Genomic DNA, 24402 nt, shown 5'->3' with positions numbered 1-24402 from the left:
CTTAACAGAAATAGTCAGAGTGTCATACAGTTGGCGAAGAAACCCGGTCTATCATTTAAAGAGAAAATACATAAGACGATACCATTTCACTTGCAGGTTAGTGAAAGATGGTGATGTGTTTGGAGAAGATAGGGGGTGCAAAGAATCAAGCAAACATGTTGACAAAATGTGTTGATGTTGGAATATTGAGGTTGTGCAAAGTCTCAATTGATATGGTGCCATGAAGACCATGAAGATGCTCATGGTCGTTTGAGAATGAAATTCTTGGTTGACTAGATCAGTCTCCAAGTGAGAGAATTGTTAGGTTATGGAGCCTGCGGCTTATTTATAGCTTGGTCAACGGTTATATCCGGTAAAGCTATATTTGGTAAAGCTATATCCGGTACAGCTATATTTGGTAAAACTATATCCGGTAAACCTATATATGGTAAATAACTATATATAGTAGATGGTTAAATCGGGTAAAGCTATATATAGTAAATGGCTATATATAGTAGATGGTTAAATCTGGTAAACCTATATATAGTAAACTGAACTATATATATATCCCGTCCGCTAGAGCTTTATAAAGTACTTTCTATTCTCTGTAATTCTCTCTTACTGTACATACGTGAAGTCATCAATAGAAAAATCCTTTTAGCCAGAGTTTTCCTTGCACTTTTCTCTATCCTGTTCTTTGTGTTCATCTAGATCGAGCGTGTGCGTTGTTGTGCGATCCTAACAGGCCCTTCTACCTTGGATAGAAATTTGTTACACTTTTTGGACCGACACTATGTCTAAGGGGTCACTAAGGTTAAAATCCTACAAAATGGATCCATGGCTCAGTGGTAGAAAATTTGACCGGTCACCCGTTTGAACTTGGTTGGGCTCTTTTATTTTGGAGAGACACTTTTTACACTTTTAGACTGACACTCTGTAGAAGGGGTCACTAAGGTTGAAATCATGCAAAATGGGTCTATAGCTTAGTGGTAAAGCATTTGACTGCAGATCAAGAGGTCACCTGTTCGAATTTGGTTGGGCCCTTTTATCATTTTACTTTGTTTTCAACCTCTTTTAACTTGCAATCCGTGCTTGGAGAACCCACCGAAATGTGAGTTTATAACCCATCCATTAGGGTTCTTGGAATGATTCTCTAGATTATCCCTTCCATGTTGGGAGTCGGGCCATAGGTCTTGGGTGAAGGAACCGTTGGTTTTCTCATTGTCTTTGATATAACAATTCTTTTCTATTTTATATAAATTTTTTAAATATGGGTTCATTTACAAATGCATGCTAACACCCTTATTGTTGAATAAATGACATGAAACTAGTTTCACATAGTAACGTTGCCTTTTGCTCCTATTGGTGGAAGGATAATAGGTCGATTATACCTATAGGGTAGTTTTAAGCGTGACAACGAGACTAATTTTTTTTTTTTAGTTAAAAATTAGAATTATAACAATCTGCCTAAAACCCTCAGACTAATCTTGCTTCATTTCTAAATGTAAGCAGACAAAGTAGAAAAATGAAAACATGTAAATTGTAAACTCAAACATTTCAAAGAAATAAATAAGTTTTGATGGTACCCCAATGCTAACCAGAAAACAATCAACCAAATTTATTTCGAACATAGAAAACTTCATGTCTCCATCTTGTAAAGCCAATAAACCAAAGGGCCTAATATAGTAGAGAAATAAAAAAAATGTTACCCTCATGTGTGTTGTGTTGTTTCATAAGTCATCAATGGACGTTGACTTTGACCAATTCCTACTATTTTTTTTTTCTATATTTTAAAACTATTTTAAACACTTTTTTCTTGTACTCCTTATAATTTTACCTTTTCAGGTTGTAAATATTTGTGCACCCGTGACTATTATGATTATTAGTCAACTAAGTTAAGTGGAAATAAATTTTGAAGATGAAATTAAAGTATTAATTTTGATGTCATCTTTACCTGAGTTTTGAGATATTGTTATTAATGAGATTCAATCTAATGCCATTAGTAATTCACAATGATAATATTCAAAATACTTGACAAAAAAGAATGGTCAACGTAAGATATTTGAAACAAATAAATATTTTGTCCTCTATGATATATCAAATCACTCATTTGAAATTCCTTAATAATAAACCTGAAGTTTTACATCTTTTATAGTGAAAAGTTCCTTAAATAGAAGTCTTATTAGATACTTCTAAGCATTTAGAGATCACGACACAAAGCTAAACATTCTAAAAAAGATTAGGGGTTAAACTTTTAAGTTAACTTAATTTAAGAAACTTATGATTTTTATATTATCAAGAGTTTAATTGAGCTACGTCAATTCAATCTAGTGGACCCAAGAATTAAACCAAACCAAACCAACTAGTTAGTACCATGATTTAGTGGAAGCATTTTCACGCAAAGTAGAAGCAATAATGGAGGGTTTGAAATAATATAGTTTCCACCCTTGTTTCTCGAGTGAATATTGAAATAATATAGTTTTCATGTTAAGTTTTGCACGGAAGAAAGAAAGACAGGGATGTAAAGTATTATTTCAATTTGTTTGTAATATACACCAATATATAAATTAACTATAAGAAATATATAAAATTACATGTTCTCCAAGAGCTTCAATCAACACCGGAGGGTTACTTCTGCAACCACTCTAAAGGTGCTCAAGATCACAATGAGTTAGATAAAACAGCTCTAGAACTTTGAATCCAATAACTTGAGTTTGACTCATGATAGGATCTCCCTTCTTGTGGAATCGGCATAAAATAGGAAAACCATTCCAAATTAAATGTTTACAAGGGGTTCTACGGTGTAGTGGTTAGCACTTTGGACTTTGAATCCAACGACTTGGGTTCAACTCCCTGTAGGACCTTTATGAAATGACCTTGATGTGAAAACACAGAATTAAGGAACGACAACACAAGACATTTTAAAACAAAACGGTGTTACCACTTTCCATGAGTGCATAGGTGGTGTTGTCATAATCGTGGCATCCTGCTAGCAAATCATGGTGCAGGCTGCTCATGGTACATATACCATAGCATCCCACCTAAAGAGAAATAGGGGCCTCTATGCATAACGTCTTGGGTCAAGCTTGGAAGGAATAGCCCAACATGATATTGTGCAAATCATGGTGCAGGCTGCTCATGGTACATATACCATAGCATCCCACCTAAAGAGAAATAGGGGCCTCTATGCATAACGTCTTGGGTCAAGCTTGGAAGGAATAGCCCAACATGATATTGTGCACGTAGTATCTATTAGAGACCAAGGGTACATCTACGGAGGATACCACTTTAGTTATCCTGGGAGGTAAAGTCATATGGATCGTGATGAGCATTTTCTCCCATATCTTGGTTTCGCTAACTAAAGTTTTCCAATAACTCCCAAACTTCATATTCTTTATAATCTTCATATTCTCCGGATCGCTAACTAAAGTTTTCCAATAACTCCCAAACTGGAGGATACCACTTTAGTTATCCTGGGAGGTAAAGTCATATGGATCGTGATGAGCATTTTCTTCCATATCTTGGTTTCGCTAACTAAAGTTTTCCAATAACTCCCAAACTTCATATTCTTTATAATCTTCATATTCTTTATATAGCGATAAGGAAGAAGGAAGGGAGGGATAGAAAAGATACTCATAATATCATTATGACTATGCCATATTTCATTAATAAAAGAGAGTAATACATCCACAAACACACACATATATATTTCGAGAGAGAGAGGGCTTTATTATAAGTAGAGATAGCATTCTAGTAGTTGTATTTCTACTTGGGGACAAGGAACTCGAGAACTTCTTTAAAAGTTCTGCACCTTTGTAATAAAAGACAAAGGAATATCATCGTTATTTATAACTTCTATCACAATAATATAAATTCTGCGAGGACGACGTTCTCTAGTCATACAAACCAGACCGTTCACCACACGCTTGTAGATGAAACGATGTCCACTATTCTCGTTATTCTTTTCAACTACGAACCTTCCTGCATTCTGCACTACTAGGATATTGACATCCTTAATTGGTACTAAAGCATCTAAAGGCAACCCTTCCACACGACTCATTCTAACACCTTTGGTAAATAGTTCCAAGAGACATTGTTAGGCCGATTTTATTCATGAATACTTAAGAATTTGATATTTATAGTTGTAGTTGAACGCTACTTAAATTGATGAAGTGAAATCTTACAATAGAGTCTAATAAAGCGTTTGTCCATTAGAATAGGTTGAAATTAAATTCTTTATAGTTCGAGATAATAGTTGTATTCTTTAAGTCATTGAGACTAGTATTACAAGTACTTGTTAGTATATTTGAGTATAAATATTAAAATGATTAGTTATTAAAATATTGCTTGAATTAAAGCGTTTATAATTCAAATGATCTTCATAACCTAATTCATAAATAAATAAATAAAATAATTAGGAAGCATTTATGTGCTAGATTAAAATAAGATGCATAAAAAGAACTTGCAGTAATTACTTTATTCATGGACCTTTAATCTTAAAAGTAACTTAAAATATTGCAATATTGTGATTCAATAGCCTATTATGAAATTAGGCCCCAACTAAAAAATAATATTTTTAAAAGATGGAAAAATTCATAAGCCAACCAAAATATGTATTCAAAGATGAAGAATTCACAACAAAAATCACATACAATATTAATTAGCATCTTGTCTTTTGGTTTGTCACATTTTCAAACATGAACAAACCTCAATTTCGAGTCGGTGAGTATTATGGATCATAATCAACAGTACTTTGCAAGTAGCTTTGAGCATTCACAAAAGGTCGAATGTTGAATTTCTTTAGGATGGTAACCAAATAACCAATGATTATTGTTGAATTTCCAAAAAATAAACCACAAATTTCATTTATAGATATAAATGGAACCATTGATATAAAACCCTGATTATATAATTGCATCATCACTAACAAACCCACCTCGGAGTGATCATCTTCACCAGAGGTTGCAAATTAAGAAGCCTTCCAGGATTACTCAAAACTGAACTTTTAAGACAAATGAAGCTATATTTGAGCAAGAAAAATCATGTTACATGTGTCTGGGATACCACGGAGACACCAATGCAAGCAATCACTACCACCCGAAGTTTCTTTGATATTGTAGTTGGATCTTTGAGACTCATCCCTCAGATGTGAAAGAGTAGTTATATCCAACATTCTTAATTGTGTGCCTCTTACAGTACTCTCAACAAATGGATCACTTGATCTATTCTACTCTACTTTACTTCCTCTTGATAACGGTGTGGTATTGACACAACTCATATTGCTGATAATCATCACTTACATCCAAAACAAGAGTATAGCGGTCGACTATCGTCAAGGACCCATTCACCATTTCCATTCCTATCGACGGAAAAGTTTGCTTTATCGCAAACAAAAGTTTGCTGATAATCATCACTTCTTATCTTTTGAGGAATTCATCAAATTCCCTCTTCACAAGTAGTAGTATAACTACTAGATTGCCTTCTTTACTTACAATAAGTCCTCTCTCTATATGTGCTTGTGGGACATTACTCTCTTTTATCTATAAAAATGGCATAGCCATAATGATATAATAATCCTTACATAAGTATCTTTCCTTTTATACAAGTATCTTTCTTTTCTCTATATGTGCTCGTGGGACATTACTCTCTTTTATCTATAAAAATGGCATAGCCATAATGATATAACAATCCTTATATAAACATTTTTTTTTCTTTTTCTCTCGTACCCACCTTATACATAACATGTTAAATTAACTCATACTTAAAAAAATAATTTCTCTCTTTTGGAGATGCGGGGTATCGATTTCCCGTACCTCTCACATGCAAAGCGAGCGCTCTGCCATCTGAGCTACATACCCATGATTTGTACATCATAAACACTAAATGTTCCATCATCAATAATAGTGAAAATAAAAAAATATCAAATAATAACAAATAGTTTGGTTTGGTGATGCAGGGCATCGATAATTGTGAAAATGAAAAAATATAATAACAAATTAAATACATTCTTTTGGAGATGCGGGTTATCAATCCCCGTACAACTCGCATGCAAAGCGAGCGCTCTACCATCTAAGCTACATCTCCACAATTTTTACGTCACAAAACCCTAAACGTCTTGTCATGAATAATAGTGAAAATAAAAAATATCGCTACTCATTATGTCATAAATAAGGAAATATTGAATAGAAATAAAATAGTAATAACGAATAGTTTCTTTTGGAGATGCGAGGTATCGATCCCCGTATCTCTCGCATGCTACAATCCCACGATTTTTACATCAAAAAACTCTAAACTTCCCGTCATCAATGATATTGAAATGAAAAACTATCCCCGCTCATTATGTCATTAATAAAGAAAAATTTAAAAGAACTAATATATTTAGTAATTGTTTCCTTTGTTGATGCATGGTATCAATCCCGGTACTTCTCACATGGGATGCAAACGCTCTACCATCTAAGCTATATCCTCAAGATTCTTACGTCACAAAATCTTAAACATCTCGTCATCAATAATAGTGAAAATAAAAAAATAACGCTATTCATTATGTCATAAATAAGGAAAAATTGAATAGAAATAAAATAGTAATAACGAATAGTTTCTTTTGGAGGTATGGGGTATCGATCCGATCCCCGTACCTCTTGCATGCTAAGCAAGTAATCTACCATCTAAGCTACATTCCCACAATACTTATATCAAAAAATCCTAAATGTCCCGTCATCAATTCTAGTGAAAATGAAAAAATATTTCCGCTAATTATGTCATAAATAAGGAAAGGTTGAATAGAAGTAAAATATTAATAATTATTTCCCATCATGAATAGTTTCTTTTGGAGGTATGGGGTATCGATCCGATCCCCGTACCTCTTGCATGCTAAGCAAGTAATCTACCATCTAAGCTACATTCCCACAATACTTATATCAAAAAATCCTAAATGTCCCGTCATCAATTCTAGTGAAAATGAAAAAATATTTCCGCTAATTATGTCATAAATAAGGAAAGGTTGAATAGAAGTAAAATATTAATAATTATTTCCCATCATAAGCTATACATCCCCACAATTGTTGCATCATAAAACCCTCAAATTCCCATCATCAATAATAGTGAAAGTGAAGAAAATCTAGAGATGCAGGGTATTGATCCCCATACCTCTTGCATGCAAAGCGAGTGCTCTACCATCTAAGCTATATCCCCACAATTCTTATGTCACAAAGTCCTAAACATCTCGTCATCAGTAATAGTGAATGAAAAACTATCCCAGCTCATTATGTCCTAAATAAGAAAAAATTGAAAAGAAATAATATATTTAGTAATCGATACAACTGGAGATGCAAGGTATTGATCCTCGTACTTTTCACATGGGAAATGAACGCTCTACCATTTGAACTACATCCCTACGATTCTTACATCAGAAAACCCTAAACGTCCCTTCATCAATAATTGTGAAAATGAAAAAGTATCTCTGCATATTATGTCATAAATAAGGAAATATTGAATAGAAATAAAATATTAATAATAAATAGTTTCTTTTGGAGATGCGAGGTATCGATCCTCGTACCTCTCGTATGCTAAGTCGTACCTCTCTTATGCTAAGCGAAGCTACATCCCCACAATTCTTGCATCACAAAACCCTAAATTTTTCATCATCAATAATAGTGAAAATGAAAAAATATCGCTACTCACCCTGTCATGAATAAGGAAAAATTGAAAAGAAATAATTTTCAATAATATATTTAATAATAGATAGTTTTATTTTGGAGATGCGTGGTATCCATCCCCGTACCTCTCGCATGCAAAGCAAGCGGTCTACCATTTGAGCTACATCCCCACGATTCTCACGTCACAAAATCCTAAACGTCTCGTCATCAATAATAGTGACATGAAAAACTATCCCTGCTCATTATGTCGTAAATAAGAAAAAATTGAAAAGAAATAATATATTTAGGGTTTAGGGTTTAGGGTTTAAGGTATCGATCTCCGTACTTTCCATATCGGAAGCGAGCGCTCTACCATCTGAGCTACATCCCCACGATTCTTACATTAAAAGATCCTAAACCTCCCGTCATCAGTAATTGTGAAAATGAAAAATATCTCCGCTCATTATTTCATAAATAAGGAAAGATGTGCGAGCGCTCTACCATCTGAGCTACATCCCCACGATTCTTACATTAAAAGATCCTAAACCTCCCGTCATCAGTAATTGTGAAAATGAAAAATATCTCCGCTCATTATTTCATAAATAAGGAAAGATGTAATAGAAATAAAATATTAATAACATAGTATACATATGTGTCACTTGTGTTATTTTAATGTATTTATTTACTTGGTAAATGTCTTTCATACTACAATCTCTTGAAGGGGCATTTTTAGAATCGAACTTTCATAGCACTAACTAAATGCCCTTGTTCTACCACTTGAAACGTATGTATGAAGAAGCCTAATGCGCTTGTTCTACCACTTGAAACGTATGTATGAAGAAGCCTAATGCGCTTGTTCTACCACTTGAAACGTATGTATGAAGAAGCCTGAAGAAGCCTAATGCGCTTGTTCTACCACTTGAAACGTATGTATGAAGAAGCCTGAAGAAGCCTAATGCGCTTGTTCTACCACTTGAAACGTATGTATGAAGCCTTAGGCCTAGGTATTAAGGTCTGTATGAAGCCTTAGGCCTAGGTATTAAGGTCGTATTGCAGGAAACACGTGAAGTCCTCGGATGTAGAATTTGTCTTGGAGAATATAGCCTTGGGATGAGATGTTAAGAAATGGGATGAGATGTTAAGAAAGACTATGAGTATTAAGTGTAAAATGTCGAATATGAAATTAGGTTGATTTCGAATATGAAGTCCTTAGATAAGAAAAGATTTAGACATATGGGCATTTCAAGAATTGAACTCAAAACCTCTTGCACCCCAAGTGAGAATCATACCACTAAACCAAATGCCTTTTCTTGAACACCCAATATTTTTAGCTTCTACTCAAATATATTTTTCTCTTAATAGTTGGAGGGCTATAAAAGGAAAAGTTGAATCGTTATAATATACAAGGGTTATCAAATAAACCAACAACCCAACAAAAGAAACAAACTAATCAATTTTGGTTGGATTGATTCGGTTCAGTTCATTAGTTTGTTTGATTTAATTTTTCTATTTTGCCTCGTATGACAAGAAAATAAAGTTGTATTGAATGCACCTTAGTTTCATTTATGACAAACTCATATGAAACATAATTGCATTAATAGTACTCACAGTTGGAGTCTATAAGCATTTCATGAACTTCAGTGCAATTCATGCTTCATTAAAGAGGAGATAAACTTTAGTTAGGTAAAGGGAACTTTAAATTACTTCATGTAGAGCTTCAATTACTATATGCTAGTTACAATCTTTAGGATTGACTAATTGGACACGAATTCATGGATTTAAGGAAATTTTTGTGTAATTATCAACTACAACTTATGTTTTTCAAATTTTTAGGACATAATTTAGGTAGTTGTTTTTATGAGTCGTAAACTTGTTTCTTTGTATAAAATGGATTTAGTTGAACTATTATTATCGATAAGATGGAGAAAGAAATTGTCTTTGAATTGACTAATAGACCTAGGTTCATCGTTGTTGTCTTTTAACTTGTGATTTTGCAAAAAACTTAACTAATATGAACTGTCATGTCACAAGAACTTTAAGGTAAATCAAGAATATACCCTACATATCATTCAAGATGGCAATAAAATGGAGTTAAATTGAACGCACTTTAGTTTCATGTCTGGTGTGTTCAAGATAAAACATAATTGTATTAATGATATTGAGCCTGGAGTCTATAAGAATTTAATGATCTTAAGAGAAATTCATGTTTTATTAGAGGATAACAACTTTATTTATGGTACTAGGAGTTCAAGAATCTAGATTTGAATCTCGTTAAGGAACAGTAAGATTTGAAAGTTTTGAATTCTAGACCAAATTTGTACCTAATTATTTCTTTTGATGACTAATTATAAATTAAGAGAAAAATATTTTTGTAAAGATAGATTTATCTCTAAAGCTTTCGTCACGAAACCATGTTTAGACTAGCAGTTTAAAGTCAGGAGATGCGGTCACAGGTGTGATTATTTTTGATGGGTTCGTAATAGAACTTACCGTGAGATGAGGGAGCCTTCAAAGGTTGTGCACTCACAGATGGGGTTGTTATGTAGCGTTAGTCTGTCTTTGTGTTTAGTTTTTTTTGTACTTTTTTATTTTATTTTTTGTAATTGTATCCCAAACACTTTTTTTTTTGTTGGGATAAATTTGAACAACACCATCTTATAATTTAATTTAATTTTATATTTAATGTTGTGTTGTTTTTTCAATCTCATTTTAATTTTACAACATTTTCTTATTTTATATTAATTTACTTTTATTTTTATTTGTTTTCCCTCTCAATTTTAGTTTCTATTTGAGTTTTGAACCCTTAAAATTTGGGTTGTGACAGATTGGTATCAGAGCAGCCAGATTTTAAATTATATAGATTTTTTCTTAGGATAAAGAGTCGTATATCTCTATGACTCAGCTCGATGACACGTCTCTCCGCGACCAAGTAAGCAGTATATGATATGTTGTAAAACTTGTATGAATTTATTGTATGTTTTGATTTTTGTGGTAGTTATAAAATGTCCTTGGACGTTAAAGAGTGAACGTTAACTATATAAGACAATACTGGATCAACGTTATAGTGTCTAGATATGGTGAGGAGGAAAAGAGTGGTCATGAGATATCTGACTAGCCTTAGGAAAATAGAGAGTTGTCGTTGCACAGGGCTAGACCTCTAATCCATGAAATTTTGGTACTAGAAATGAAGAAACTGGAGATGGTTCCCAAACGTCTGTATGGACCATTTCCAATCGCACTTTCTTTGGTTCCCTGGCAGCGTCAACCAGATTAACCCTACGACGTGACAATCCTTGAGCTTCCACTCCTCCGTTGTCATGGTATCTAGCTTCACCCCCAAAATGGGTTCCTGAATATCTTTCTCGTACAGATAATCTTCAATCTGCATCTTCTAGAAACTGATATCGAATCCATCAAACTTTTCAATTCCAGTCTTTGAACTTTCCATCTTTACAGATCGTGGTGAATCTCTTCTCGCTCTGATACCAGTTATTAGAATCACACAACAATGCACACACTTGATCTAAATGAACACAAAGAACATGATAGAGAAAATGTTGACTAATGGTTTTGTATTAATGACTTCTGGTATGCAAAGAGAGGATATAGAGAATGAGAAATGTACATTTAGTAAGCACTGACTAATGGGTATACATATGATTTCAGTTTATTATATATAGCTTCACTATATGTAACCGCCTACTATATATAATTATTTAGTATATATATCTCTATGAGATTTTTACTATAAATAGTCAGCCTTCATATCCAACCTTCTAGGGCCCAAATAGTCACGGATTGACATCCTGCTAGAACACAAAGTCAAGTACATGTCCCTAGAAAAATGCCTAGTAGTAACGAAGTCTAACCAAACGATAGTACAGTTGAGAAAGAATCTTAGCCATGATGAATCTACACTTGCTGCCATTGTTGTATTTGAAAGGGGGGAGCTCAAGTGTGCCAACCTCAACAAAAACTTTATTGCCACTACATGAACACCACGACCCAAAACAAGAAGGTCAGATATTGGGTTTAACCCCACCAAGAGAGATAAATCACAAGATTAGTTTTATGTCGCCTACCACAAATAGATGTCATGCGGCTCAGCCTGAGCTAGCTGAATTCTACAAATAGCAAAATGACATGTTCACAGTCGAGTTTATTTGACCTGCAAAGGCTCTTGTCAGTGATCACTCAAATGCTTGGCAAAGCCACCAAGCCAACACCTCTACTGAAGAAGGGAGACAAAAAAAACCACTAAAGCAACACATGTTCACGCAAAAATACCATCCAGGCGGATGTAGAGAAGGGTCGACCACGATAATTTCAAAGCAAATAGAGAGTTATGATAAGTTAAGGTCAGATCAATTTTGAGTTCAAAGCAACAAGAACCAAAGACTGGTGCAAAAATTCTATGGACTAGTCGAAGTTATCCACAAGATTAGGAAGACATTATATAGGATCCAATTGCTCCTATCGATATAAACTAGCCCTGTTGTCCACGTCAGTAACTTGAAACGTTATTATTCCGACCAAGAAAACATCAAGTAAAAGCAGGTGGTATGACATCATGCAAAGAAGAAATTGTTTCAAGCGAAGAAAGTAGGATAAACACCAACAGAGAAGACTTGATGAGTTAACAAACCGAGAAGTGATTTTCAATAGCTCCTAGTAGGTTGGAAAAGACTCCTCAATACTGAGATCAGCTAGAAGTGCGTCGGGAGACCTAAAGTCAGCCTCATCCTACAACGTTGAGTTTATGAAGAGCCGGTTGATAGAGATATTGACAAATTGTGTAAGGGCAGATGTCGCGGTCATGATTGGCCGAGGCATGTTGCCTGTGGCTGCATGTTAGATGTCTCAGCTATTCTTGTAAACGATTTGTGGTTCATGGTGGCATGCTCATTCCAAACACCTTTTACTTGCTTTCATCTTAGATAGGCTTTTACTATTATTGTTGTGCCAATACGGGGTGTATGATTAGTCCTCGAAATCATATCTACACCCATCAGGACTAAAATGTCCCAAAATGTACTATAGAAGAACGTGACCAGTTGTTGTTTCTTCACTTTTAGCTTATAACATTGCTTTATTTGAAATTGTTTTTAACGTGTTTCCTCGCTCACGTTTTCTAAAATATTTCTTCTAAATGTGATTCGAGCAGACACTGCTATTGTTCGTTCAGTCTAAATTTTGCATGGTTGACTTGTTCATTGGATTAGAACAAATGTCACATAATCATTGTCTCACTACTGCAAGAGTGCGATTGTGACACTTGTCTTCCGTTTAGTTGTGGGCGGCATCTTCTGACTAGTTACGTGAGTTTGGCCTGGAGCATACGTGTAGGTTGAAAAAGAAATGGTTGGATGCTGATTGCAAATAAGGGTTGGGCCACGGAAGGTTTTTTTTTTACCACATATGGACTATGGGCTAGTGAGTCTTGAATTTGGGTTCGTTTGAAAAAATTTGGTTCGTTTTTTAGTTAAAATGAACCCAAATTAAACCTACTAGTTCCTTCTTCCTTGCACGACTCACTCCTATTCTCTGTTCTGCCTCTTCTTGGTCTCCGAAATTTCTTTAAAGGCTACTGTTCACTGATTATTTGGGAGCATCTTCCTTAAAAGAATTGTGACCACAGATGACCTATGTAGAAAATTTTTACCCCATTTTCTAAAATCTTTTGCGGATAACATACCCAAAAAAGATGCGCTGACCAGACTGCGCTACACCTCATCTCACCCCCTCCCCCCCCCCCCCCCCCGCGGAGCAAATGGATCCACCCAATCGATGAACACTCAAACCAAACTCGCCCATCCTTTTTGGCACAGGGACGCGAGAACCAATCCGAGTAATCTATAGTGGGGAGACCCCTTAAAGCAACAAGCGAGAATGGCTAGGTTGATAGCAGGGTTAAAGAAAAGGCGAGTATGAAAAGACGTATCGCATAACCATCCCTGTAAGCAGCTTCATTCTTTCTTGATCTATGAACCGACTTTATGAAAAAAATCAGTCTCTCGGCTAAAAGTGTGACTGTTGGGAATAGATAAGCAGGACCTCTTGGTTCAAGGGAAACCGGAGATGTTGGTTAAGAAAGCTAAGCAAGCAAGTACAGGACGGACAAAATGCACATACAAATTGATTGACATGATCCCTCTCCCTGTCTCTTTGGCTAGTTGGCTAGTTTTACGATAAGCGGAAAAGAATACCAGGTAGGGAAAGAAAGGCTGCTCGATCTCCTGTAAGGCACACCCTCAACGGCGAGCTCACCAGGCAATGCTATAAGTCCGATAAAAGTCCAAGATTTCGTTTATTACGGACCAGGAAGCTCTTGGAAAAGCTAACATGAAATGAGAAATACATTCGATTACGACAACTAATAGATAGCGAACTTTTTGGTAGAAAATGAATGATCCCTTGGCTCTGGCAAGAAAAGGAAAAGCTTAATATTGAAGATTTGAAGGTCACTGGTTGTTCGACCTTCACCACACCTGATTCAAGTAATATAACTTACTATCTTATCTAAATTTAGAGATGATTTCTTTTTAAAATGAATTTTTATTTTAATGTTAGCGTGGATAGCTCAATTGGGAATGCGTTTGTAGATAGCGTGGATTCCTAATTCTTTATTTGACTATAAATGCTCTATAAGACATTTAGTAAAATGACTCATTTTATTGCATGGAACAATAAAATTGATCTTCCCTTAGAATTGTCAATACATTCTACTTTCAATGTTGCTAAGTTGAGTCCTTCTAATGTAGGTGATGATTTTTCTTATTCGAGGACGAATCCTAAAGAGGGGGATGATGATAAGAATCACAGTGTACATTCTACTTTCAATGTTGCTGAGTTGAGTCCTTTTGATGTAGGTGATGATTTTTCTGATTCGAGGAAAAATCCTTTTGAATAGGGGGATGATGATAAGAATCACGGTGTTCCAACTAGACCTATTACACAACCCAAGGCCAAGAAGATTCAACAAGCATTCATACTTCATCTACAAAATTGGATAGGCTAGGTTCAACCATCATTTCATGTGTGACAAGTTGAGTCGTTTGAGTCAAGACCATTTGGAGATTCAAAAGTAAATATTTGCATGGTTGAAGTAGCGGATGAAGTTGCAAGCATCATTTCATGAGTGGTTAGAAAACTTTATTTCTTATTTTAATTTCATAAAGTTTGTAATGCTCAAATTGGTCTTCTGTGGAGATCTAAAGGGATCGAGATTAAATCACGGTCACTAACTTCTTTTGTGGGGAGACTATAAATACCCACACATTATTATGTAAAAGAATATTTGTGATCAATGAAATTGATCTCTCAAGTTGAGATGATCCCCCGTGTAGAAATTCGAGCATATCTTTGTCATTTCTAAGTTTTATGCAATTCTTGTGGTAGATTGCATCTGAGTCATCCAATCAAGCCTTGACGAAGTTGGATTGTGGAGTGACTCAATTTAGAAAAAGGTTCCATAATCTAATTCTAGTTTTATCTCTTGGTTGATCCAAATTTTGTATAAGAAGGAGCGTCGATTGCATCGATTCCATCAACAGGCTTCCCATGAGTTTATGGTGCATGACCCATTTTTTATACCATTCACCTTCGAGAACTACCATAGTTTTGCATCGTCCATGAGATGCATTGCGACCAACGTAACTCTTAGGTCCTATGAGCAAGTTCAAGTAACCTTCAAGTATTGTTCTACGTGAAAAATAAAGCTTTTTAATTCCTTAGCATCCCGGTTTTCATTTAAGGGGTTGTGTTCTTGGATTTTAAGTTTGTTAAGCCCACATGAACTTGGCTTGAGGTGTGGTTCTCTACAGCCCAACTTGTCAAACTCACTCGGGTGCTCATCAACCATGATGTCGTTCAACAAGGGAGACCTCGAAAACGACTGGATTATCGCATTAACCATTTGAATCACCTGCTCATCTCAACCATGACATCCTTCAACAAGAGAGACCTCGAAAATGACTGGATTATCGCATTAACCATTTGAAATTGAACAAAATATCTATAACATATCTCTAACAAGGGTACGAAGTTCATAAAAGTCTTGCCGGGATACGAAATAAGAAAAAAATATTCCATTGCCGGGAATCGAACCCGGGTCTCCTGGGTGAAAGCCAGATATCCTTACCGCTGGACGACAATGGATTTTTTGTGTAGATGTCCTGAAGTCTTTTAGCATGATCTTTTGCTTAATGTCTAACTCTTCGACATGTCCTTCCCTGTGTGTGTTAGAGTTCTCAGGGCTACCGCGACGTTTCAAGCTGTTCGATTGTGTGGCTCTTTCTTCAAAAGAGTCAATATAAAATGTTAGGTCTTTGATTGGCAACCCATCCAGGGGAGTGTCAATTGCATCGATTCCATCAACGATCTTCCCATGAGTTTATGGTTCATGACCCATTTTTTATACCATTCACCTTCGAGAACTACCATAGTTTTGCATTGTCCATGAGATGCATTGCGGCTAATGTAACTCTCAGGTCGTATGAGAAAGTTTCTGTTTCGTGCTTGTTTTTCTTTTTGTCTTGTAACAGTAAGAGCGGCTTCTTTCTCTTTCTCAAGCCACACATCAACATCATTAAACAACTTCGTGCGACCTTCCTCTATTCGTCTCTGTATTTCTAATTTAGTCTCTTCAGAGTTTAGCCTTTCTTCAACATTCTTCTGAATTAGTTCTTCCATCCTCCTAGTTGCATCTTCTTCTAACTTCTTCAACTCTATTTTACGCCTTTTCTTCTCTTCTTCCTCTTTCTTAAGCATCTCTATGGAATGATTCCGATCAGTGGATGCACGACTAGGGCTGGAACTGGACGATTTGGGGAAAGGAGATAACGAGGAAGACCTACTTCTGCGTTGGCGGCTGAGGGAACTTGAACGGCTGCTTCTCCTGGAATTGGTAGTGGAATGATAGGGGGAAGAACTTGGGTCCCTTATGCTTCTCTGACTATGGCGATAGGAATTGGAGCGGTGAGTGTATGACAGAGACCTTGAACCACTTCTCCCCATAAGTTTCAATTGAGTTTGAACGGCTGCTACAGGCTGAGATATAGCATGCAATACGAACATTCGATTCAAAGACATCTTTGTCTCCATGATTAAGCCTCTTTCAGGATGAAACACCTTGCATGTTTCATTTTAAAACAAAAAGATAACCCCTTTGCTTGCAATTTACCAATACTCAACAAATTGTTCCTCAGGTCTCTCACATAGAACACTCTTGTGATTATCATTATGATTTCATTCACTTCCAGCAGTACATTACCCTTTCCGGTTACAACCATGCTTGAGTTGTTGCCCAGCTTCACTGAATCTCTGAAACTTCCATCAAAATCTGAAAAATATTCCTTCTTTCCACACATATGATTGCTACATCCCGAGTCAAGAAACCACATATCTTCTCTATTGGCCTTATTCATATTCACGTAAGCCTCAGCAACATCTCTTCTTGACTCTCTGCATAGTTTCTCTCCTTCTCCTTGCTTTGACATTCCCATTGAAAATGTCCTAGCTTGTGGCAGTTATAGCACTCCACTGTGGCCTTGTTGAAAGTTTGTCTGCCTCGTCTGGTACTGCTTTGACATTTCCATTGAAAATGTCCTAGCTTGTGACAGTTATAGCACTCCACTATGGCCTTGTGAAGGTTTGTCTGCCTCGTCTGGTATTGCTTTTACATTCCCATTGAAAATGTCCTAGCTTGTGATTGTTATAGCACTCCACTATGGCCTTGTTGAAGGATTGTCTGCCTCATCCCCTTCCTCTGCCTCTAAAGCTTCCACGACCTTGACTCCTTCCTCCAGCAGACTGCACAAGTGGACTCTCCATCGACATACTTTTATTATGACACACGTAGAAGACTGCTGCTTCTAGTTTTAACTAGTTTAGGGCATGACTCTGATACCAAAATGTTAGGAACAGAAAAAGAAAACTGGAAAAATCAGAAGAATTGGGAGAAATCTCTCATCCAATTGAAGAATGACTAAATCAAATCTAATTCAAATAACTAGATAAAATCTAATCCAAATAACTCAATCAAATCTAATCCTCACAGTTATCCTATCTATTAGGTATCATATTTATGTCTCATATCTATATCTCATTTTTATTTTTGTGACTCTGAGATATTTTGCTTTTATAAATAGATATTTTCACGAAAATAAGTTTAATTTATGTTGAGATGGAGAATAAAAATTGACACTTAAGGACGTTGATACTTGGGACTTTGATTCCTCTTGGTGGGAAGCTTGCATCTTGCAATTACTTGGGTAGAGAATGTGTTTCACTTAAAATTCACTCAAGAGAAAATAATCAAATAACGAACCATATTTGAGAGAGGATAACTTTTTTTTTTTTTTTTTAATCTTCGAGAAATAAGAAAGAATAAAACTTAAAACATGGCAGGAATGACATCTTCTTGAATCTTTGTTTTGTTCTCCTAAATGTATATAAATAAAAAATAAAAAAAAAATCTTATATATTTTTAGATATAATTTAAGTACCTATTTAATAAAACTCCATCCAAACTTCTACTCATAAATTTAATTATTATTTGTATACAATTGTTAATATGTAAGAAAATACACGTACAAAATGTTTATACTATTGGTAATACACTAGTCTCGGTTGTTTGACTAAAACAATGCAACCATTGTCCAAACTAAAGAATTTGATTCGAGGCTATCTCCTAATAGAGTGAGGCTCAATTAAACTTTGTTGTAAGATTCGACCATATCAATTTGAATAGCGTTCTCCAACTATAAATATTGAACTCCAAAGTATTCACGAGCAAAGTAAGTTTGTTGAAACTATCTATAAAAGTGTTCCAAAGTGAGTCGTGGAGAAGATTTGCCTTAAAATCTAGTTCCAATTAAGGATGTCACTGATGAAGAAGTGCAAGCTGTTGGAAGGTTTGCCGTGGAAAATTTCAGAGGTGGTAGATATAATTTAATTTACAAGCGTGTGGTGAATGGTCTTTTCAGTCCCATATAGGCTTTGACCCCAAATTTTATAGTATTGTGATAGAAGCTATAAATGACAATAATATTCATTGGTCAGATATTGCAATTGTGAATAAGTTCCGTCATATGCATCGAACGCTACCGCCATCCTATAAGCTCTTATCTTTTGAGGAATTCATCAAATTCCATCTTCACAAGTAGCAGTATAACTACTAGATTGCTTTCTTTACTTACAATAAGTCCTCTCTCTATATGTGCTTGTGGGACATTACTCTCTTTTATCTATAAAAATGGCATAGCCATAATGATATAATAATCCTTATATAAGTATCTTTTCTTTTTCTCTCGTACCCACGGATACATAACATGTTAAATTAACTCATACTTAAAAAAATAATTTCTTTCTTTTGGAGATGCGGGGTACCGATCCCCGTACCTCTCGCATGCTAAGCGAGCACTCTACCATCTGAGCTACATCCCCACAATTTTTGCATCACAAAACCCTAAATTTTCCGTCATCAATAATAGTAAAAATAAAGAAATATTGCTACCCAACATGTCATGAATAAGGAAAAATTGAAAAGAAATAATATATTTAATAATAGATAGTCTTATTTTCGCATGCAAAGCGAGTGCTCTACCATCTAAGCTATATCCCCACAATTATTATGTCACAAAGTTCTAAACATCTCGACATCAGTAATAGTGAAATTGAAAAACTATCCAAGCTCATTATGTCCTAAATAAGAAAAAATTGAAAATAAATAATATATTTAGTAATCGATTCAATTGAAGATGCAAGGTATTGAAGGTATTGATCCCCGTACTTTCCACATGGGAAATGAACGCTCTACCATTTGAACTACATCCCTACGATTCTTACATCAGAAAACCCTAAACGATCCTTCATCAATAATTGTGAAAATGAAAAAGTATCTCTGCATATTATGTCATAAATAAGAAAATATTGAATAGAAATAAAATATTAATAATAAATAGTTTCTTTTGGAGATGCGAGGTATTGATCCTCGTACCTCTCGTTTGCTAAGTCGTACCTCTCTTATGCTAAGCGAAGCTACATCTCCACAATTCTTGCATCACAAAACCCTAAATTTTTCATCATCAATAATAGTGAAAATGAAGAAATATCGCTACTCAACCTGTCATGAATAAGGAAAAATTGAAAAGAAATAATTTTCAATAATATATTTAATAATAGATAGTTTTATTTTGGAGATGCGTGTGGTATCTATCCCCGTACCTCTCGCATGCAAAGCAAGCGGTCTACCATTTAAGCTACATCCCCACGATTCTCATGTCACAAAATCCTAAACGTCTCGTCATCAATAATAGTGACATGAAAAACTATCCCTGCTCATTATGTCGTAATTAAGAAAAAATTGAAAAGAAATAATATATTTAGGGTTTAGGGTTTAGGGTTTAAGGTATCGATCTCCGTACTTTCCATATCGGAAGCGAGCGCTCTACCATCTGAGCTACATCCCCACGATTCTTACATTAAAAAATCCTAAACCTCCCGTCATCAGTAATTGTGAAAATGAAAAATATCTCCGCTCATTATTTCATAAATAAGAAATGATGTAATAGAAATAAAATATTAATAACATAGTTTACATATGTGTCACTTGTGTTATTTTAATGTATTTATTTACTTGGTAAATGTCTTTCATACTACAATCTCTTGACGGGGCATTTTGAGAATCGAACTTTCATAGCACTAGACTAAATGCCCTTGTTATACCACTTGAAAAGTATGTATGAAGAAGCCTAATGCGCTTGTTCTACCACTTGAAACGTATGGATAAATTTGATCAACACCGTCTTATAATTTAATTTAATTTTATATTTAATGTTGTGTTGTTTTCTCAATCTCATTTTAATTTTACAACATTTTCTTATTATATATAAATTTACTTTTATTTTTATTTGTTTTCACTCTCAATTTTAGTTTCTATTTGAGTTTTGAAGCCTTAAAAGTTGGGTTGTGACAGATTGGTATCAGAGCAGTCAGATTTTAAATTATATAGATTTTTTTCTTAGGATAAAGAGTCGTATATCTCTATGACTCAGCTCGATGACACGTCTCTCCGCGACCAAGTAAGCAGTATATGATATGTTGTAAAATTTGTATGAATTTATTGTATGTTTTGATTGTCGTGGTAGTTATAAAATGTCCTTGGACGGTAAAGAGTGAACGTTAACTATATAAGACAATACTGGATCAACGTTATAGTTTCTAGATATGGTGAGGAGGAAAAGAGTGGTCATGAGATATCTGACTAGCCTTACGAAAACAGAGAGTTGTCGTTGCACAGGGCGAGACCTCTAATCCATGAAATTTTGGTACTAGAAATGAAGAAACTAGAGATGGTTCCCAAACGTCTGTATGGACCATTTCCAATCGCACTTTCTTTGGTTCCCTGGCAGCGTCAACCAGATTAACCCTACCGCATGACAATCCTTGAGTTTCCACTCCTCCGTGGTCATGGTATCCAGCTTCACCCCCAAAATGGGTTCCTGAATATCTTTCTCCTATAGATAATCTTCAATCTGCATCTTCTAGAAACTGATATCGAATCCATCAAACTTTTCAATTTCAGTCTTTGAACTTTCCATCTTCACAGATCGTGGTGAATCTCTCCTCGCTCTGATACCAGTTATTAGAATCACACAACAACGCACACACTTGATCTAAATGAACACAAAAAACATGATAGAGAAAATGTAAGAAGAAATATTGACTAATGATTTTGTATTAATGACTTCTGGTATGCAAAGAGAGGATATGGAGAATGAGAAATATACATTTAGGAAGCACTGACTAATGGGTATACATATGATTTCAGTTTATTATATATAGCCTTCAATATATGTAACCGCCTACTATATATAATTATTTAGTATATATATCTATATCAGATTTTTACTATAAATAGTCAGCCTTCATATCCAACATTCTAGAGCCCAAATAGTCAGGGATTGACATCCTGCTAGAACACAAAGTCATGTATATGCCCCTAGAAAAATGCCTAGTAGTAACGGAGTCTAACCCAACGATCATTCAGACAAACATCCATCAACCAAGAGGGGTGAAAATGATGACGATAGTACAGTTGAGAAAGAATCTTAGCCATGATGAATCTACACTTGCTACCATTGTTGTATTTGTAAAGGGGGAGCTCAAGTGTGCCAACCTCAACAAAAACTTTATTGCCACTACATGAACACCACGACCCAAAACAAGAAGGTCAGATATTGGGTTAACCCCACCAAGAGAGATAAATCACAAGATTAGTTTTATGTCGCCTACCACAAATAGATGTCATGCGGCTCAGGCTAAGCTAGTTGAATTCTACAAATAGCAAAATGGCATGTGCACAGTCGGGTTTATTTGATCTGCAAAGGCTCTTGTCAGTGATCACTCAAATGCTTGGCAAAGCCACCAAGCCAACACCTCTACTGAAGAAGAGAGACAAAAAAAAACCACTAAAGCAACACATGTTCACGCAAAAATACCATCCAGGCGGATGTAGAGAAGGGTCGACCACGATAATTTCAAAGCAAATAGAGAGTTATGATAAGTTAAGGTCAGATCAATTTTGAGTTCAAAGCAACAAGAACCAAAGACTGGTGCAAAAATTCTATGGACTAGTCGAAGTTATCCACAAGATTAGGAAGACATTATATAGGATCCAATTGCTCCTATCGATATAGACTAGCCCTGTTGTCCACGTCAGTAACTTGAAACGTTATTATTCCGACCAAGAAAACATCAAGTAAAAGCAGGTGGTATGACATCATGCAAAGAAGAAATTGTTTCAAGCGAAGAAAGTAGGATAAACACCAACAGAGAAGACTTGATGAGTTAACAAACCGAGAAGTGATTTTCAATAGCTCCTAGTAGGTTGGAAAAGACTCCTCAATACTGAGATCAGCTAGAAGTGCGTCGGGAGACATAAAGTCAGCCTCATCCTACAACGTTGAGTTTATGAAGAGCCGGTTGATAGAGATATTGACAAATTGTGTAAGGGCAGATGTCGCGGTCATGATTGGCCGAGGCATGTTGCCTGTGGCTGCATGTTAGATGTCTCAGCTATTCTTGTAAACGATTTGTGGTTCATGGTGGCATGCTCATTCCAAACACCTTTTACTTGCTTTCATCTTAGATAGGCTTTTACTATTATTGTTGTGCCAATACGGGGTGTATGATTAGTCCTCGAAATCATATCTACACCCATCAGGACTAAAATGTCCCAAAATGTACTATAGGAGAACGTGACCAGTTGTTGTTTCTTCACTTTTAGCTTATAACATTGCTTTATTTGAAATTGTTTTTAACGTGTTTCCTCGCTCACGTTTTCTAAAATATTTCTTCTAAATGTGATTCGAGCAGACACTGCTATTGTTCGTTCAGTCTAAATTTTGCATGGTTGACTTGTTCATTGGATTAGAACAAATGTCACATAATCATTGTCTCACTACTGCAAGAGTGCGATTGTGACACTTGTCTTCCGTTCAGTTGTGGGCCGCATCTTCTGACTAGTTACGTGAGTTGGCCTGGAGCATATGTGTAGGTTGAAAAAGAAATGGTTAGATGCGGATTGCGAATAAGGGTTGAACCACGGAAGGTTTTTTTTTTTTTACCACATATGGACTTTGGGCTAGTGATTCTTAAATTTGGGTTCGTTTGAAAAATTTTAGTTCGTTTTTTAGTTCAAACGAACCCAAATTAAACCTACTAGTTCCTTATTCCTTGCACGACTCACTCCTATTATCTGTTCTGCCTCTTCTTGCTCTCTGAAACTTCTTTAAAGGCTATTATTCACCGATTATTTGTGAGCATCTTCCTTAAAAGGATTGTGACCACAGATGACCTATGTAGAAAATTTGTAGCCCCTTTCTTAAAACCTTTAGCGGACAACATACCCAAAATAGATGCGCTGGCCAGACTGCGCTACACCTCGTCTCACCCCCCGGAGCAAATGGATCCACCCAATCGATGAACACTCAAACCAAACTCGCCCATCCTTTTTGGCACAGGGACGCGAGAACCAATCCGAGTAATCTACAGTGGGGAGACCCCTTAAAGCAACAAGCAAGAATGGCTAGGTTGATAGCAGGGTTAAAGAAAAGGCGAGTATGAAAAGACGTATCGCGTAACCGTCCCTGTAAGCAGCTACATTCTTTCTTGATCTATGAACCGACTTTATGAAAAAAATCAGTCTTTCGGCTGAAAGTGTGACTGTTGGGTGTAGATAAGCAGGACCTCTTGGTTCGGGGGAAACCGGAGATGTTGGCTAAGAAAGCTAAGCAGGCAAGTACAGGACGAACAAAATGCACATACAAATTGATTGACATGATCCCTCTCCCTTTCTCTTAGGCTAGTTGGCTAGTTGCACGATAAGCGGGAAAGCATACCAGGTAGGGAAAGAAAGGCTGCTCGATCTCCTGTAAGGCACACCCTCAACGACGAGCTCACCAGGTAATGCTATAAGTCCGATAGAAGTCCAAGGTTTCGTCTACTACGAACCAGGAAGCTCTTGGAGGAGCTAACATGAAATGAGAAATACATTCGATTACGGCAACTAATAGATAGCGAACTTTTTGGTAGAAACTGAATGATCCCTTGGCTCGGGCAAGAAAAGGAAAAGGTAGTCGTACTCCTACCTTTTACGATAAAACCAACCTCTTTTAAAGAAGGAGTCGCTCTGCCTTGATCACCGTGGATATATGCAGCTCCCGCTTTACCTTTGCCTACAGTGAAAAAGAAAGTTCCCTCACGATAGGCCCTCCCAGCTCCCGAA

At 35.9% G+C, this 24402-nt stretch overlaps 1 protein-coding gene and 2 non-coding genes across 3 annotated transcripts in view; 1 reads left to right on the top strand and 2 right to left on the bottom strand.

Moving 5' to 3' along the window:
- LOC111786809 (uncharacterized) overlaps positions 1-16628 on the bottom strand; it is a 45749-nt gene extending 29121 nt beyond the window's left edge. The window contains exon 1 of the mRNA XM_087127630.1: positions 16097-16628. Within this exon, the coding sequence (XP_086983756.1) occupies positions 16097-16628 (532 nt within the window). The remainder of the gene's footprint in view (positions 1-16096) is intronic.
- TRNAC-GCA (transfer RNA cysteine (anticodon GCA)) lies at positions 952-1023 on the top strand. The gene has a single exon. It is a non-coding gene; the product is annotated as a tRNA-Cys (tRNA).
- TRNAE-UUC (transfer RNA glutamic acid (anticodon UUC)) lies at positions 15699-15770 on the bottom strand. The gene has a single exon. It is a non-coding gene; the product is annotated as a tRNA-Glu (tRNA).
- Positions 16629-24402: the final 7774 nt, after the last annotated feature.

Source organism: Cucurbita pepo, chromosome 10 (assembly GCF_057944985.1).
Source record: "Cucurbita pepo subsp. pepo isolate OVF chromosome 10, ASM5794498v1, whole genome shotgun sequence".
Lineage (NCBI taxonomy): Eukaryota > Viridiplantae > Streptophyta > Magnoliopsida > Cucurbitales > Cucurbitaceae > Cucurbita > Cucurbita pepo.
Note: the sequence above shows the minus strand (reverse complement) of the source record. Positions and strands in the feature narration are given on the sequence as shown.